The 19,665-nt window shown below is 35.8% G+C and overlaps 1 protein-coding gene across 1 annotated transcript; it reads left to right on the plus strand.

Annotated features, from left to right (window-relative positions):
• On the plus strand, positions 1-16,553 carry gad3 (glutamate decarboxylase 3). The gene is made up of 15 exons (XM_039677405.2): positions 1-121; positions 4,846-4,994; positions 5,641-5,883; positions 5,956-6,046; positions 7,500-7,612; positions 7,730-7,845; positions 8,114-8,193; positions 8,284-8,338; positions 9,986-10,102; positions 10,195-10,259; positions 10,916-10,994; positions 12,509-12,658; positions 15,096-15,203; positions 15,340-15,429; positions 16,234-16,553. Exons 2-15 carry the CDS (start codon positions 4,859-4,861, stop codon positions 16,405-16,407), a joined length of 1,617 nt encoding a protein of 538 aa, XP_039533339.2. The 5' UTR covers positions 1-121; positions 4,846-4,858; the 3' UTR covers positions 16,408-16,553.
• Positions 16,554-19,665: the final 3,112 nt, after the last annotated feature.

Here is a 19,665-nt window from a genome sequence, read left to right on the forward strand (position 1 = left end):
ACTGTCAAGTGAGTTTAAAAACCTTCTTGTTGTGAACTGAATAGATGAATGCAGCAACCACAGACAGATATTGAATAAGAGACCATATTTGCTTGGGAGTGTTTACTCAACAGCATTCAGGGTAGGTTATAATTTAATATTAAGTAATGTATTTTATATCTTAAGTAAAATATCTTATTTTAGTTGTTGTTGTTTTGCGCACAAAAAGTTTTCTCTCCGCTTCATAACATTTAAGTTTGAACCACTTTTCGCCCATGGTGGGTACAAAGTCATATCTAAAACTATTTTCATACCAATTTATTTTCTCCAGGGAAATTTATTTTTAACAAAAACTGTTCTATTCGAGGCTGTTAATCATAGTCTATGCATTTACAGCTCCAGTTCGTAACCTTTTAAGGGTTAAAAATGATCCAAAATAAACTTGAGCAAGTACACAACCAGCCAGTGTTCAAAACTATCTGCTTGCCTTAGCTCGATTCAAAACAGTAAGCTTGTAATGATGTTTTTAAGTGGTACTGGTGGATTTCCGTGGATTTCTGGTGGATGAGGAGTCTCGGCTAGTAGGCTAAATTTCTTGTGATGTTGGAGGTGGAGATTTATAGCCTTTTCTCACAGCACTTGATAAAATTAAACGTATTAATTTGATGGCGAATCCAGAAAGGTTCAAACGACAATCGTCAGTGACAATTACAGATTCACCCTCTGTAAAATGCATTAGACTTTGGACTGAGAGTTTGGAAAAAGAGACTGCAACTGGGATCATGCGGTTGAAGGGCTTTAAATGTATCAACCAGCATACAAGTTAAAAAAGTCACCACTCACCACTGCTGCATGCCTGTGTCTTTTGGGTGCAGACTAATTAAGAGAGAGCATTTTGACTCATGGAAACAAGTCAAACCTGAAGTACTAGGCAGTTTGTTTCCTGAAATGAGGTATGATTATATTGAGCCAAACCTTGTACTTAATGAATCTGACATAAAAGATTATGGCATTGACTTAGGTGAAGATGATAACGACACACAGGCCATTACAGTTCCAGAAAGCACTTTTAGAGTTAGGCTATGTTTACACAGAAACGATTCTGAAGAGAAAACGCAAAAGTGGAGTTGCATTATCACTTTTTATTCTGCGTTTAGACAAGCGTTTTGGGTGGGAAATCTGCGTGCATATGGTGACGCAAAAGTGTGTGAAATTCAATGTAGTACATACACTCCAGGCGGCTAGGTGGCAATGTGAAGCACTGCCACACAACAACACCAAGTCCACGCACCTGCGTACAACCTTCACTGTCAAGCAGACTGTTGCGTTTTTACCGTTTACACAGGAATGTGGTGGTGGAGCATTTTTAAAATTTCAACTCTGGAGGGTGGTTTCACTTTTTTGCGTTTTTAAGCCCCAAAAAACACGCCGCCGTGTAAACGAAAGGCACATCCGATAAAATATTTTTACGTTTTTCACCCGCAAGCGTTCTTGTGTAAACAGGGCCTTAGTGTTGCAGATACAAGGATACATACCTGAAGGGCTTTAAATGTATCAACCAGCATACAAGTTAAAAAAGTCACCACTCACCACTGCTGCATTCCTGTCTTTTGGGTGCAGACCAATTAAGAGACATTTTTGACATTTTGACTCATGGAAACAAGTGTAAACGAAAGGCACATCCGATAAAATACTTTTACGTTTTCACCCGCGAGGGTTCTTGTGTAAACAGGGCCTTAGTGTTGCAGCTACTGATAACCTTAGAGCATCACAGTCCCGCCCACAGCTGGTGCCGGAAGTAAAAATTTGACATTTGAGATATAAGCCATGAAAACGTAACCATACGTGGTAGACTTAAAACCAGTAATGGATGTACTAAGCGATTGTATATGCTCATATAAACGCCAAAAATTCATGGGGCACTAACCTTGTTTTAAGATAAATACCTTTTATTCGCGATGTATTGGATAAGTACTTCATTACCCACAATCCTGAAAAATCCCACAATCCCACAGTGATGCATCTGATTGGTGGAAGTCGTGTCACGTGTCTGAAATGTCTGGATGTCCAGTTGCTCATAGAAGCCAATGAGCGAGCCAGATGCTCAATGTTTTAGCATGTGCATATATGCTTCAGTAAATCGAGGAAAAGGAGTTTCCCTGCACATTCACTATATAAAATTCACTGGATGAAAAAATTCACGTGGCTGTCGTCAGATTTGGAAGTCACTCAAAAGGCTCTTTCACGGTGGCTTTCAGTCGACTTTAGTGAGGCGCGGTGGTTTATGGGATGAGTAGTTCCTTTGCTCGGAAATGAAAATATGTACACAGGCTTGTACCTTTGATTTTTTTTTTTTTTTTTGGATTTTCTCTCCACTCGAAATGATATGTTGTATGCTTCTGAGTTCAGCCGTAGCTGGTTATCCTCAGACATGCTCTAATACTCTTTAGATATGGATTTTACAAAATGTCAATGGGAAAAATGAATGGGAAATTTACTTCCGGCACCAAAGCTCTCTTGGGCTGTGGGCGGGACTGTGATGCTCTATTGTGGGCAGCCTAAGGCACACCTGTGCAATAATCATGGTGTCTAATCAACATCTTGATATGCCACACCTGTGAGGTGGATGGATTATCTGGGCAAAGACGTGCTCACTAACACAGATTTAGACAGATTTGTGAGCAATATTTGAGAGAAATAGGCCTTTTGTGCACATAGAAAATGGATCTTTGAGTTTAGCTCATGAAAATTGAGGGCAAAAACAAAAGTCTTGCGTTTATAATTTTGTTCAGTGTATCTATCTAGGCCTGTCTATCTATAATCACGAGCATCACGCATAACAAAAAATGTCAATAACCTCGTATTTGGGTATAGGGCCTAATAAGTGTTGAAAATGAAGCAATTATATCTAAAAATATACTATATCTAAAAAAAAGACAGAACTGCTGTCCATTAGCCAGTACAAAACATGAAATCTTCATATACAGATTAATGTACAGAGACTATCATTCAATGTAGTTACCATGGCTGCATTTGTTCAAGGCAAGGTAATGTTCAAGGACTAAACATAGATTTAGTCAGCGAAACTGATGGAAGCAACATGGTGAGCTTGATTAAAAGCCATGAAAATAAAAGCAAGCCTTCATATCACTCGCTATTGCCTCTATTCACTTTGCCTAAGCTATTTGCACACCATTTGAAAGACCGAGCTCTGCTGGCCTGCTCTTGCTGAAAGGCTGCTGCCTTCTTTTTAGACATAAAAAGAAAATAATAAAAATGTGGACATAATGTCGGCAAAATTAAATGAGAGATCAACGAGTCAAAGACTAAACAAATCTGAAGAGGTTTTACATGTTCCCTCAATACTGTGATACGTTTTGAATTAAATTTATACACAAGCCTTGAAAAAAAGTTAGGCCTTTTGTTAGGCCTATTTGTCTGTGAGAATTTAGTTTTAAATAAAAGCCAATTTTTATAAGGAAACATGACTGGTCAAATATGATTTTTTTTTCCCCTGATGTACTGTAGCCTACTGTACAAGTACAGCATGTTGGAAACAAGCCAGAAAGATTCATGAAAGGGAAAAAAAAATGACATCATTATTGTCAAATACGATTGACAGTTTGGATTGGCAGTATGGTTCTGTTTTGGGCAAGAACTCCCTGCAGGAAGAGAACCAATAACCTCCCCTTAGGGTAAACAGAACAGAACCAACATAATTGTATATCATTAATTCAATATTTTACTGCACAACGTAATTTGAGAATTTAGTCTGATTCAAAGGGGAATCAGAATTCCAAATGCTGACTGGAAGAGAGGAGGAGCTGGGGATGGAGGAAGGTAATTAGCTCCTGAGAAAATGTAATAGATGTTGATAATACTGAAGGAGCTTTATATATGAATGTTGTGATGGGTGTCATATTCCTATACAGTATAGCTAGACGTGGATCAGCTGAAAGTCAGCAGATGCAAGCTTGATAGCGTGACCTGACAGAACTGATTTTTTTTTTTTTTTTTTTTTTTTTTTTTTTTCATCCCAGTCTGTGTCGAGCCAGTGCAGACAATGAACACATTCATATCAATTAACAAAAGAAGTTGATGGCGTTTTCATCCTTATGTAATAGAATTGCTTTAGAAAGCCGTGCGCTATGACCACACCTACTTTTACTTGAGGTTAGTTGGTTTTCAACCCTGGGGTGGAGACTGGAGCTTTTTTTTTTTTTTACTTTCAGCCATTTGGCATAATAACAGTCAACAACAGTGGATGTGTCAATAAGAAGGTAAACTACATTGACTTATTGTTCATTATTATATGTTACAAACTTCCAATTTAATTCAGTGCTTTTAATTTCATCATAATGTTCAATATGTGAATCTGCAGTAATCTGTGTTAGTTGGTTGTTGGTGTTCAAAAAAGTGGTTGTTCACTGTGCCGTTATCATAGCAATTCGGTTTTAATTTTTCAATGTGGTATCATGAAATTTCTGAAGTTTTGAGTGTCAGTGTTGTTATTGTTAAATAAAATGAAAACTATTAAAACATATTTTCATTTACTGAAATAAAGCTGAGATAAACTAAATATTAGATGAATCTTGAAACTTAAAAAAAAACTTAAATGGAATGTAGAAACATTGCCTTGTCAGTTTACTGAAATAAAATAAATTGAATTTGTTTAACTGAAGTGATTAAAGCTGAAATTAAAATAAAAAAAAGCTATAGAAAATTAGAAATAATAATAATAAAATTGACAAAGAACAATATTGCTCAAACTTGAACTGAAATATGAATCTGAAACTAATTCAACATAAATAAATAATACAAAATAATAATGTGGGTGTTTCAGATGGTATGCTGATGTGTGTGCAGGTGTCTTGAAAACATGGAGTTCACCCAAGCTGATAGACGTTATTTAGACAAGAGCGAACAGGATACAGGTTCTTTTGGAAACTCTGATGACGCCCTGAAATATGATAGTGGACACAGAGCCCATGATTTCAGCTGCATCCACAGCAAAGGTACAGCAAACACTCAGATGAAAGGGTGATGAAATGTCTGAGCTTCCCCTTCCATTAGAAACGTTTTTTTTTTATAAAGGAATACAGCCCAGTATTGTGGGATATTTAGCTCTTTTCAGTTTAATACCAAATGTAAAGAATGTATGAACTGAAACAAGTTCAAACTTGTTCAAAGCCAGTGCAAATCGCAGTTCGTTCTGTGTGATTTGACATTCAATTATCTATTCAAATATTGTTCCAATGGAACAAAATGATATAATGTATAACTTTCACTCTAAGCCGTTTTGGATAAAAGCGTTTGCCACATAAAAGAAAAAGGTAAATGTAATATTAATTTAATGTAAGCTTTCAAATGATTCATTTCATTCTGCTGCAATTACTTCAACAAAGTAAATATTTGTATCCAGTAGAGTGCATTCAAATTATTTCCAATCAGAGTGCTTTTAAAAGTTTTTACATGTTCAAATGTAAAATGCAAATTAAACCACAGAACTGTGTTGCAACTGCTCTGGTTCTGTAGAATGTATATAGAGTGTAAATTATAACCTCCATACATTGACAGCCCAACTATGCAGCTGTTTTCAACTCCACTGTACCTGAGGCACAAATCCTTTGTGAGAATGATGTGTATTTTGTGTTTGCTCAGATCTGCTCCCTGCTGAAGAGGGAGAGGAAGCAACCAAGCAGTTCCTGCAGGAGCTGGTAAACATTTTGTTGGCCTACATCAGTAAATCCCTGAAAAACAGCTCCAAAGTTGTAGATTTTCACTATCCGCACCAGCTTAAGGAAGGTCTGGAGGGATTCAGCCTGGAGCTTCCTGACCAGCCGGAAAATTTGGAGCAGCTATTGGTGGACTGCAGAGACACGCTGAAGTATGGTGTTAAAACAGGTAAGAACAAGCAAAATAACACCCTTGTGTTTTGTGGAAGCTTTAGTTAATGTTGTTCTTTAATGTTGTTAGGCCATCCGAGATTTTTCAACCAGCTGTCAACCGGACTTGACATTATTGGTCTGGCAGGAGAATGGTTGACGTCCACAGCAAATACAAACATGTGAGACTCATTCATTAAGTTTAATTTCTTTAACATTCATATTTTAATTGTAAAAAGAGGAAATCATTATAGGCATTGTAGTGTTACAAATTTGATTAAATGTTTAGTTGGGTTATATAAACTGAATTTAGCATTTGAGGTTCCAGCTGTGAAACTGGCCAGTCCAGCTTTGTGTAATGGTCAGATAACTGAAACTTTTAATGCCTCTTGGAGTCCTGCCATTCTTGTTCTTGCGTCTCATGCGGATTGGATTAGGATTGGTAACACTCTCAGTCAAGGGAAGGTTCTTAAACATGTATACATCATTTGCATGCTTTGTTCATCACAATGTTAAGCCCTGCCCTACATAAATTGCAAGGGAACATTTCACTTTGTCAGACTATACTGGGAATACTACAGCGACGCACAACAAAGTATTTAATAAAGATTAAATTCTGCTTGAAATATATCCCAACATCTCCTGGTCTTTGCTTATAAGTTTCCCACACTTAAGAAGAAAAAGGTTTACAGCAACACTTTGAAATTTAGACATTTGGTATAGGGACTGTATGAAATGTTTGTATTTGACATTCATTTACACCGGTATTTAGGGCCATTTAGGGCCAGTAGGATTTTTTTTTTTTTTTTTTTTTTTTAAGAAATCAATATTTATAAGCAAGAACACATTAAATAGATGAAGTATTTATTCATAAAATATTTATTACAGTCTGAAAGATTTATATTTCAAATAAATGCATGTTAAATGCATTTCAAATAATCCTGAAAACATGGATCACAGTTTACACATAAATAAGCAGCACAACTGTTTTCAACATTGACAATAATGTCTTGGGCACCAAATCAACACATTATAAATGATTTCTGAAGGATCATGTGACACTAAAGACTGGAGTAATGATATTGAAAATTCCCTGAAGTAAATTGCATTTTAAAATATATTAAAATAATTTCACACCTTAGAACATTCTCAACCAATCAGAATCAAGCATTCAACAGCCCTGTAGTATAATACAATATAAAACTGTTATTTAAAGCAGAATTTAGTAAAGTATTTAAAGTTGCATGGTAGTTTATGATAAGCATTTTAAAAGGAAATGTTTTAGCAGATAATTATGGGGAAATTATGCATGTCGGCATTCAACAAAAGTATGACAGATCATTTATTTCGTATTGTGACGTATCCGTATTTAGGGCTTGGTATCATTGGTTTTTGAGATCTAAATGTGATCTTGCAGTACATTGTAAGAAAGGGGTGAGACTAAATGATTGGAGAAGTCCAATGATTTTTGGAACAAGTTGTTCGTAATAGGATCATTGAGATTTACTCAATTTAAAAAGTGAATTCCCATTTCCATGCGGACTTTAAAGCAAAAATGTTCCAGTTCCCACTCTCCTCTATTTCTTCTGCAGTTCATCAGGGCATGTATGAGTCTGAGTTCTTTTCTGCTTACAGGTTCACCTATGAAATATCACCAGTTTTTATACTCATGGAGGAGGTAGTTCTGAGAAAAATGCATACAATTATTGGATGGCAAGAGGAAGATGGAGATGGCATCTTTTGTCCTGGTAACAAGCTGAAAGCACAAAAAATGCATGAAGCATTAATATTGTGTTTTGAAAAATGGAAAATGAAACTTTTCAACCATTAGTGTTTCATTAAACAGCTAATGGCTTTCTCTGCAGGGGGCACCATGTCCAATCTGTACAGTGTGTTGTTGGCTAGGTTCCATTTCTTTCCGGCAGTGAAGACCCTTGGGATGTCTGCGATACCTCGCCTGGCGCTGTTCACCTCCGCGCACGTACATGATCTCATTATTGTTACCTCCACTCTCACCAGGCGTGCTGTGACAGTTCCACTTACTCAATGAAACACATAGCACAACACATTTCAGCTATTACCTCCTGACCCTCTGATTGGGAGGTCAGACGTTACGTGTCACAGCAGTGTTTTAAGTCCTGACAGACTGCCGTTAATTCAGATATTTCATGTCTTGTTATGGTAAACCAAAAGGTCAGACTATGTTAGCTGTTTGCCTGTGCATGTTTAACATTCGCTTTCCTTATTAGAGTCATTATTCAATCAAGAAGTCTGCAGCAGTTCTCGGCATCGGCTCTGAAAATGTTATAGTCGTCAGATGTGACGAAAGGTAAGATTGGTGGATGGAATCATAAGTTCTTAATTTGCAGTGTGTCCTTTTTAGCAAGATGAATAAAATGTGTTGGTGTCTCTCTGTGAGGGGGAAGATGATCTCATCAGAACTAAACTCCAGCATTGATGCAGCAAAGTCTAAGGTTGGTCAAATGAGCTCATATTTTTCTGAATTGCTAAAACACTAAACCCCATTCTCTGAACCAAATTCTCAATAGTCTAAACCAATTTGTCGAACATATCAACACGCATAATCGCTTTTCAGTGTGTTTATGAACGCCGTTGACTTAACGTTACATTACTGTAGCCTCGTACATTACTTTTGCTTCGTTTCGCTCGGATATTTGACGTCGCGTACATACACGCGAAATCACTCGTACATTAAAGAACATTAATAGGAACAAAAAATGTTCCTATTTTTGTTTTGGGAGTTCCCAAAAACAGTTTAACGTGCATGCAAGGATAAAAAACACTTTATTTGTCTTATAATATGCATTTATTTTTACCCAATTTTCTCAACGACTCCCAAATGATTCGTTCGACGATTTATTTTCCCAAACACCTCCTTTGAGTGACGCGAATCTGCGGCGATTGGTCAAATGACCCAGTCAGTTGTCATTGGTAAACCGTAGGCAGAGATTGTCGGCAACAGAACGCCCATAACCAGGATTATAGCTTGTCAAGTGTTGAAAATTGTATGTAGTGTTTGAACAAACATGTCAGAAAAAGTGCACTTTCCACATGGTCCCTTACTCGCGTATACACAATATAACTATTGTGCATGCTACAGAAAACATAACAGCAAACATTATTAATACTTACAGATTGTGATTCGGAGGAGGACGAACCTGATCCATATACACTGGATACTGAGCCCTCCTTCGGGAACAACCGGCTTGCGAATCCACATTTGAATTCATTTATGTTTTTGAATGATTCCTCATTAAAATGATGAGAACACAAGGTTCGGACTATACTGTTGTGGTATCGTTGCAAATATGAACTCTAACCACTGATTCTCCACATGCTCGTCTCTGGGCAATGAAAACAAGTGGCTGAACTGTCTTTGCAATGTAGAACACAGCGTCTTCTCGACATGACGCTATTCAGCTAAAGTATTTGAATGTGTTCTAGACTAGACTTCAAGTTTACACTCCCGTCTGTTTTCTATCTACGTCACGACGAAACAGCTAATGACTCATTTCAAAAACAATTCATTTCATAGACTCAGAGTCGACTCTCACTTTTGAAAGACAATAACTTTATATACGGTGCAATTTCAGATATAAATCTTTGCAGGATGTTTTCATTCCCTTAGAGCTATATTCCACACTACATGGACAGTCATTTTCAAAAATCCATAATAGGTGCTCTTTAATAGAGTAGACATACACGCATACACGTGGATACAGGGGGATAGCTCAAAATGCGTATAGATAACACGCCACCTGACTTGAAAATGGCGTTTATGTTTACGCAAAAGTCATGATGCCTTGCTGATTTGCAAATCTCATGCACCCTTTTTTCTCTCGCCTTTCGAATACATTTGCAAAATCCACCTGACTGAGCTTGAAATCTCGAATAGCTTCCGCGTCAGCGACTTTTTATTGTTAAATTGCTGTCAATCAAAAGGAGATGCAGTCCTCCAATCATCACACAGATGCACAATCATCTGACCTGTGTTACTACATGCATATGTGCTGATATTCAGATCAACAACATATACACCATACCATAAACATTGAATGATTGTGTATATGTCTTTAAAAATCCTTGTATGCTGTCTGTAGGGTCTGGTCCCATTCTATGTCAATGCAACTGCAGGAACCACAGTCTATGGAGCATTTGACCCTCTGAATGAAATAGCAGACATTTGTGAGCGCCATGGCCTATGGATGCATGTGGATGTAAAATGTTTTTATTGTTATTATTATTATTATTATTATAAGTACATTTTATTAAATATAATGCAATACTTTAATGTTTTCACTTCATTTAGGCTGCCTGGGGTGGAGGCTTGCTTCTGTCAAACAAGCATCGTGTGAAAATGCAAGGAATTAAAAGGTAAACTAAATGAATCATTTTAATTGTTTAATGTGTTCTTGTTGCTCAGTGGCACTAGAAACTCCATGGTCATGGGTTTGATTCACCAGAAAAATTGGCAGCAAAATGTATACCTTGAGTCCAGCACAAAAAAGTCTCTACAAATCTTTATTTACTTTCGTTCCTGTAGACACTTTACCTGTTTATCAATGAGTAAATCTTAATGGCTAATGCAAGCATGGGCTCCTCCATATACCTTAAATGTCAGCAGTCGATTCTCTGGACACTTCTTCAATATCCCTCTGTTTCATTTTATTCAACATATTATAACACATTACCCTGCTCTGCAGAGTAATTCGTGTAATTTATCTACAATTTTAGCTGCAAAAGGAGTGTGGTGAAAGCACATTGACATTTACTCTGAGACTGTATTACAGCATATAACCCCTGCGTGCTTAAAAACATCTTACTTGCCTTTCTTTTGTACTGATGGTTGGTCAGAACCTGTAATTACAGGATTGCTTCTTGCGTATCAAACTGATAAAAGTTTCAGTCTAATGGATTCCACCTCCACTTCCACCTCTGTTTCAAAAATAATTTCAGATTTTAAATATGTACTTTAAATTGATGGATTTTGTTTTAACATAACTACATGCCATTCATATGCTTTCAACCAGAGCTCATTCTGTGACCTGGAACCCACACAAGATGATGGGGGTCCCACTGCAATGCTCAGCCATTCTAGTGAAGAGAAAGGTGAGCTGAGAGGGACAGTTTAATCTATGACGTTAAGTTTAAATATATAAATAAAGGCATATAAGATAAAGAGATATGAAATCCATATATTACTGCTCTGAAGAAGCTGCATAACATAAATGTATATAACATGTATATAATGTATAAAATGTGGGGGGGGGGCAGTTTTAACTAAATGTTGATTAACAAGCTTTACACGACATGCGCATAGACTTTCCTTAATGTAGCAAGTTGTGGAGTGCAGTGAGAAAAAGAAAGTAAAACAAACACAACAGGCTATGATTAACTAAAGGATTTATACTGTCAATAATTTGATTGTTTTGAATATTTTGGTGGGGCACTGCCCCATCTTCCCTTACAGGCAAGCAACGGCTAAAGTTAGGATAACCTCCAACCTGTCTTAAATCTCCAAAGTGTAGATGTTTAGTGCATTTTTTTTTTTTCTCGAAGATTCAGCATTGCAACATAACACAAGCTGCATGCATATTACGGTAACACTTTATAATACTGTGCCTTCATTAATTAATAGCCTAACTACACAGGAACAAATGAGTAATGCACTATTAACATTCTATTAAATGCTATTAGCTAACAAGAAACTCTGATTAACAAGTAAATAGTGCTCAGTTGAACGTGGTAGTTCATGTTAGCAAATCAGTAACTACAAATGTTTTCATACATCCCAGAGGACTTCTACAGGTGATTAATGCATCATTTATAATGACGTAATGTAGTAAAGTGTTACTAAATCCTTCTAATCTAAAGGAACTACTAATTATTTGGATCAGTATTCTAAAGTGAAAAACATAACTACCTAATTAACTGAGGTCATTTCAAAATCTTACAAAAATCTCAAAAGCTTAAATAGTAATTCTTCCCGATGGATTTGATAACACTTAGTCGTTACTAGCGTTTTTTTCCATGATCTTCTCTTTAGAATACTGATCCAAATTATTATTGTAGTTCATTACATTATGTATTTTTAATATTAATTATGAACCTGTATATAGTTGTTCTTAGACTTCAGTGAGGTATGAAAAATAGTGATTAGCTAAAAGTGATTTGACAGTGAAATATTTGACTGAGTGCTATTACATAGTAATTTGTTAATCAAAGTCTCTTGTTAGTTTATAGTAGACACAATGTTAATAGTTGGGTACTCGTTTGTCCCTGTGTAGTATATAAAAAGCGGGCTTTGGGGTGTTTTTCAGTCAGAGAGCCTTTAGCAATACCCACCTTTCAGTCAAATAACATCAAAGCCATTTTTTTAAGAATATAAATTATTTAGACTTTTTCAAGTGTTGCTTTAGAAACAATCTTATGAATTTAGATTTTATCTTAAGAATTTTCATAGCTTTTTTTCTTGGAGTCCTTGTCAAGAACAGAGGGTAGCTTCACTGCTCAGGATAAACCATGTGTCTCACCCATTATCACCACAGGCAGCAAACAGTCTTGAGTATACTTGAGGTGGTTTTGAAAGCAAAGGGTGTGTAAAGGTCATGTGTTGTTCTCAGGGCCTCCTGCAGGCGTGTAATCAACTCTGTGCTGAGTATCTCTTCCAACCTGATAAACCCTATGATGTGACCTATGACACCGGGGATAAAAGCATTCAGTGTGGACGGCATGTGGACATCTTTAAACTGTGGCTCATGTGGAAGGCGAAGGTAACATTTATGGCAGCTTAAAAATAAATGACACTTAAAATACAGCCCATTGTCACTCCCAAGGCGTCACCTAACTGACGCCTTGGGAAGCATTTGACCATGCTTCAATATCTGACGCTTTAGGCGCCCTTTAGCGTCAGTTAGATGACGCCCTAGGATCGCGTGTACTCTACCCCCACCCCATACCTAAACCTAACCGCGTCCTCTAACTGACGCTTTCCTTTAGCGTCAGTTAGATGACACCGTAGGATCGCGTCATGTAAGTGACGCTAAAGGGCGCCTAAAACGTCAAATATTGAAGCATGGTCAAAGGTGACGCCTTTGGGTGAGAATGTGTTGTAAAATAACAAATAAACAAAATGTGTCCTCAGAAATGTGATTAAAAAATTAGTTCCTTAAAAAAATAAAAAAATTTAGTTAAAAAGATGGTTTGAAATAATAATAAACTGTAATAAACTGTAAACTGTAATAAAATATAGTGCCTTTACTGCAGCTTCTCAATGCACTTTACACAATAAAACAGACAAATACAAAGCACACATAACACAAAAAAACTGGAATACAAAAAAAGTGAAGTGCCTCTCACTGCTCTGCTCCTCCATTTCTGCTTTCAGTAATGTCATGCTGTCTTTGAACTGAAAACGTGTTGTGTATACATGTTGGTCTAGTACCTTTTGTCCCTCTGTTATTATAGTTTTTCAAGATGGCGGAATTACATGGAAGCCTCCGTGGACCTACCTGTCCCATGTATATAAAGATAATAAATTATTTGTTTACGAGGATCACAAGGATTACGAGTCAGATAATTGTCAGAGGTTTTGCACCATTGAGGACATATATATGAATAAAAATATTGCTTTTAGTGATCTCAAGACTCTTAAGATGTTTAATTTTAGGTCTCTTGCTTTTTAGCATTTCTATATTTCCTCTAGGATTGCTCTTAAGACAGCTGGTCAGTAATGTGATACTGTCATGTGATAGTTGCTTTAGGGGCAGAAAGACACAAGGCATGGTGTAAATGATGTAAAATGTGGTACACGGAGTGCTGCGGTTTAAAAGTAGGCTGTTCCACAGTTTAGGGCCGGCTATATGGCAAAAGCTACAATCTATAGGGACCATTGAGAATGTCTGATTCGATGACCATAAACATCGAGCAGGAGTGTTTATACTCAAAAGTCAGAAAGATAAGAGGGTGCCAGGCCGTTTAAAACATTTTTTTTTTTTTTTTTTTTAAAGAGTACAATTTTTAACTCTAAAACAGACTGGCAGCCAGTGCAAATAGAGTAAGACAGGGGGGATATGTTTGTATTTATGAGTGTTTGACAGAAGTCTAGAAGCTGTGTTAAAAAAAAAGTAGAAGAAAGGCTTAAACTGTGTCCTAAATTTCAATGAATATACCACATTTGTCTTAACTGGTCAGTGGCCAGCATTTAAACAGAGTTCAGAAGTTCATAAAAATAATTAAAAAGTAGAAAATGTACCCCAGTTACAGCCAAAAAAAAATTTATTTGTTATTTAGTATTTTATATAATCATGTTCTATTATTCTTTGCAGTAGTCTGGTTAAGATGAGATGAAAGCTTAACTCTCTCAAACTCAGCAAACTTAAAAAAAAAAACCTTAACATTAGTAAAGAGTCTTAGATGAAAAAAGTCAAAGCAGAATTGAAAAAAACAACATCCAAATTTTTGACAGGCACAATTGCCTAATTTACATTTTAAGAAATGTATGGACATCCCAGCTTTAATACCTGACTGAAAAGCTGTTAAGGCACTCAAAGGTACATAAATTTGAGTGTCGTCAGCATAACAATGTAATGACTCTCCGTGTTTGTTAAAAATTGACCCCAATGGGAGCATATATAAAGAAAAGAAAATGGGAGCAAGGATAGATCCTTGGGGAACACCACAAGTCAAAACTGATTTTGAGGATGAGCACCCATCCGCAAAGAGTGAGAAAGTTCTATTATCTTTTATCTATTAAGGATGAAAAATTATTCCAGGGAGATCTAACAGCCTTTAGCCATCTGGATTAAAAGAAGTCTATCGTTTTGTTTGTGCCATGTTTTGGTTATAACAGTATGTTCAGTTCTCTATCTGTGATGTCAGAAAAAAGCAAGCCTTATTGTTTGCAGAACATGCATTAAAATAACGCAACAACTGGGCTCTGGGACACAGAAGGCAAAAAAAAAAGTAGAAGAAAGGCTTGAACTGTGTGTCCTAAATTTCAATGAATATACCGCCTTTGTCTTAACTGGCCAGTGGCCAGCATTTCAACAGAGTTCATAAAAATAATTTAAAAGTAGAAATTGTACCACAGTTACAGCCAAAAAAAAAATATTCAAAACATATTTGTTATTTAGTATTTTATACAATCATGTTCTATTATTCTTTTCTGTGATTTTAAATGACAATTTTTTTTTTTCTATTCTTTCATAGGGCTCCGAGGGTTTTGAAGCACAGGTCAACCACTGCCTAGAAAATGGAGAGTATCTTTACTACAAGCTGAAGAGAAGGACAGATTTTCAGCTTGTCTTCAAAGGAAAAGTAAGTTCCATGTTTCTCTAAACTTTCTCATATTTTAAAAATGGAAATTGTGATTTCAACAATTTTCTGCCTAGCCGTTACATACACATTCCCGACATCGCTTTATGATTTTATATTTTCTTTATTTCTATTTCAGCCTGAACACAGTAATGTCTGCTTTTGGTATCTCCCAAAACGAGTGCAGAGCATTCCTCCAGGTCCTGAGCGAGACCGAGAACTTCACTTGGTAGGTCAAGAAATTAAGCCTTTTTCATTTCTTTATTAACCAGCAAATTAAGGAAGACACATTTGTCTTCATTTAGGGGCTGTTTACACCTGGCCACTTCATGCATTTTCTGTGATCGGATAGCTATCCGATTGTGAAAAGACCAGGTGTAAATGCTTTCCAAAACGCTTTCGAGATGGATTTGAATCCGATCACTCAAATCACTTCTGGAGGTGTCCACTTCAAATCCTCTCCCATAATGCATTGTTCCCATAACAGAGATGAATGCGCTGTTTCTCTTGCATTCTCTAAGGCTCATAAAATGTGTCTTGGCTTTATACACAGTCTAATGGTCTAATAATGAAATCCAAATTTGAAATATATTTTTAAATATAAATATATTAGCCAATGCATGTGATTCATTGATGCAACCAAACGTGATTGGTTTTTAGCGAAAAAGTGCTACGATAGGTTAGATCAATGAGGCTGTGATCTGATTGGCTTGAGGAAACGGTGGGTGGAGTGAGTCCACTTATTGGTGCTTATCTGCACCTCAACGCTAGAAGTGTTTCAAAATCCACAAATACGTGAGGGGATTTAAATATGCATTGAAAGCGGTTCACAAATAAATGCCAGGCAGAGTTTTGTTTGTGGTATAAAAAAAAATTGTGTAGGCCTATATATATATATTATTATTATTTATTTATTTTTTATTTATTTTTATGAAACTCTTTACATTTATTTATGGATCATAATTTATCTATTTGGAACATTGCAACAATTCTCACCCCATACTTTACAAACTGACATTATGAATCCCCACAGGTAGCTCCAAAAATCAAGACAAAGATGATGGAGGAAGGATTCACAATGATTGGCTATCAACCTCTGGAAGATAAAGTGAATTTCTTCCGTTGTGTTTTCTCCAACCCAGCCACACAAAGGGAGGATGTGGACTTCCTATTAGATGAAATTGCTCGTCTGGGCTGTGAACTCTAGTTTGGAAAAAACATGTTTTTGAAATATCACTATTTATATCCTTCTTTCTTCATACTTCTGATGCCAGTTGTCATTACATACAGTCTTCCGAGTAGACTGTAATGACAGTCTACTCACATAATTCTTTTTTAATTCATCATTGAACATTTTATTACACTCTAAAAAATGCTGGGTTGTTTTAACCCAATTTTGGGTCAAATATGGACAAACCCGAAATGTTGGGTTAAAAATGTAATGTAAAAATTTAACCCAACGGCTGGGTTAGTCCATATTTGACCCAAAGTTGGGTTAAAACAACCCCGCATTTTTTAGAGTGTAGCAATTATTAATAATTTATCCTTAGGTGCAATACTTGATCTCTTTTGCCAAGTCTTGTAGCTTTTGACTGGCGTAGCATCTGAACTAAGTTATAAATGAGATTTCAAAGACATAATAGTGCACTATAAAAATGAATCATGGGTCTTGTAATTTTGGTGAAAAAGGTGATAATTATAAATATTGTGTATATTTTATTAAGAAAATTGTGGTTCAGTGTATAGAAAATATTGAGAATTTCACTATTAAAACCAATAGATATTTGAGCTACCAATTAGCTCAATTATGTGGTTTTATTTAAAGACGCCATTTCTAGTTCCCATCATGCTTTGCACATGGCTGGTAATGGTAAATGTGCTGTGCTAGTGTACAGTCTTTTAATAATGCAATATAACTCAAAGTCAAATATAAACAGGTTATTTCCATTCTAATCCACACACTTTTTTGCGTCAACTTAAAATAAAAAATAACATTTCACTCATTAAATTCATTGTATCATTGTATCATCTGACTGTATAATTAATGGGATTTTAATAGATGATCACTGATTTTCATTAAACGGTAACACTTTACAATAAGGTTCATTATTAACATTAGTTAATGTATTTACTAACATGCACTAACGATGAGCAAAACATTTGTTACTGCATTTGTTCATCTTTGTAAATGTTAGTTCATGAAAATCCAGCTGTTCATTGTTTGTTCATGTTAGTTCACGGTGCATTAACTATAACAAGATTTTAATCAAGTATTAGTAAATGTTGAAAATAACATTAACAAAGATTAACAAATGCTGTATATGTGCTATTCATTATTAGTTCATATTAACTAATGTAGTTAACTAATGTTAACTAACGAACCTTATTGTAAAGTGTTACCCATTAAACCTTTACATGCTTTTTGAAGAAGTGTACTTACACACAGTATACCGTGACTAATTGCACCTGCTCTTAATCAAGTTGTACAAATAGAGTGAATTCTGAAGAGAAATGATCTTGCTGCTGTCAGATAGCTCAATTGTTTTGCAGTCTACTAGTGCCTCCTGCTGGTGGGAATCTCCTAATACAAGACTGTACAATTGTTGTGTTTTCATATTCATGACATTACTTCTAAATATAATTAGCCTATTATATGTAATATACACATTATAAAATACATATTGAAATGAATTTTGGTCTCTGTACATCAGAATGTATTTGCAGCTTTTTGGTTTTTGTGCTTTGGTCTGTCCTACACAAAATAAACTTTGTGAAAGTGATTTTACACATTATTTATTTGTACACCACCTGCTGTTCTTGCTCCAGTAGTAATACATTTATATAACATGCAGGTTCCTTCGAATTTAGTTTTATTCCTGCTGGGATTCATTTGTCTTCTAGCCAACAAATGACAGTTACTTAAGGCTGAAAATTGGTCAGGGCTGATGTTTTTTTTTTTTTTTTAAACCCTATTATCCCAAGTTCTTTTTCCTGACAATATTTGATCCCTATATTTTACAAATATAAATTTCAAAAACCGATGACAACATGCTTGTGCAGAGTTTAAGAGGATTTTGGGGCACATTTGACTGCCAAAATCGATTGTGCCAGTGTTGTGTGTTAAAGGCCCCTTTGGAAAGGTGATTTACTAAAGTTAAAGGAGAAACCGACATGTGGACAACACCATCAATCATGTACAGTGCTGCCTAGTACCCTTGCATGATTTCAGCAAATGCGTGCACTGCAGTTCTGTAGCATGTTGACAGATGCTGGCCAAGGTAAATGAGGTGTGCACCTTTGGCATTGTTAGGCAGAGCTCTAAATATAGAAAATAAATCCACTCTAGCATTTGCATGATTTTCTCAACAACAAAAAAAAAAGAAAGGTAAAAAGGAAATAAATATAGAGAAAGAGAAGACCAGAAGAGAGAAAGATGTCAAATTTATCATAACTCGCTCAGCTGAACTTGAACCCCTGTTGCAAAATACAAAATACAGTGTTATGTGTACATTTAAAAAAATATATATATATATATATATTATTTAAAAACACAATGTTAATTGCTGTGGAATTGCAATACAGTCATGCTCGAAAAGAATATGTTGTTTAATGTAAATGTTTGATTGCATGACTATGTGCTTGATTTTATGGACCTGAGAGTAAAGGGTTGAGTACTGATGTATGCTTGTCATTATTAATATTTTTGGGATCACTCAAATGTTCTGATGTTTTAATATCAATTTATTTATTTTTTTCCATATACCATGCCTATTTATAATCACACTTAGCTTATAAGATTACAATTTAAAAGCATTCAAGTGATGGTCTAAAAAGGAATGCAAAATGTATACAATGACCTTGGTGAACAACAAATGACTAATTTTGCATGAAACTGAAATGCATGCTATTCCAGGAACAATAGATGATCTCTCCACCAAAACAGCAAAGACGCTGTCATCAATCAAGGGTGATGGGTGGTTGACAGCTTCTGATGCAAATGGTGAGCCGCACTGAGCCAGAGCTCATTACACATGGAAATCAATGTACAAATGTTATATTTAATAACTGTGTAAAAAAATTAAGAATTTGTTGGACATATTAAATCAAACATTAAAATGTTTGAAATTTGCTTTTTAGTGCCTATATAGGTTCTGTACAATGTAAATCACTGAAATGTGTAGGAGGTGGTCTACAGCAGTGACGTAAACCATTTCTAATGAGAGAAATATAATTTTGATCAAACATTCAACAAGTTGCTGCTGATAACACCATTAATAGTATTTGGGGAACAGGTGTGTGATAATAACGTCTCATTAATGGGATGGGATAGTTCAACCTAAAATGAAAATTGTGTTATTTACTCACCCCCCCCCCCCTCCCCCCTCCCCCCCCAATGTTGTTCCTAACCTCTGCAGAACACAGAAATGAAGATATTTAGAAGAATGAGGGTTTTGATCAAACTATT

This window comes from Pimephales promelas, chromosome 5, assembly GCF_988280905.1.
Source record: "Pimephales promelas chromosome 5, fPimPro1.hap1.1, whole genome shotgun sequence".
NCBI classification, from domain to species: domain Eukaryota; kingdom Metazoa; phylum Chordata; class Actinopteri; order Cypriniformes; family Leuciscidae; genus Pimephales; species Pimephales promelas.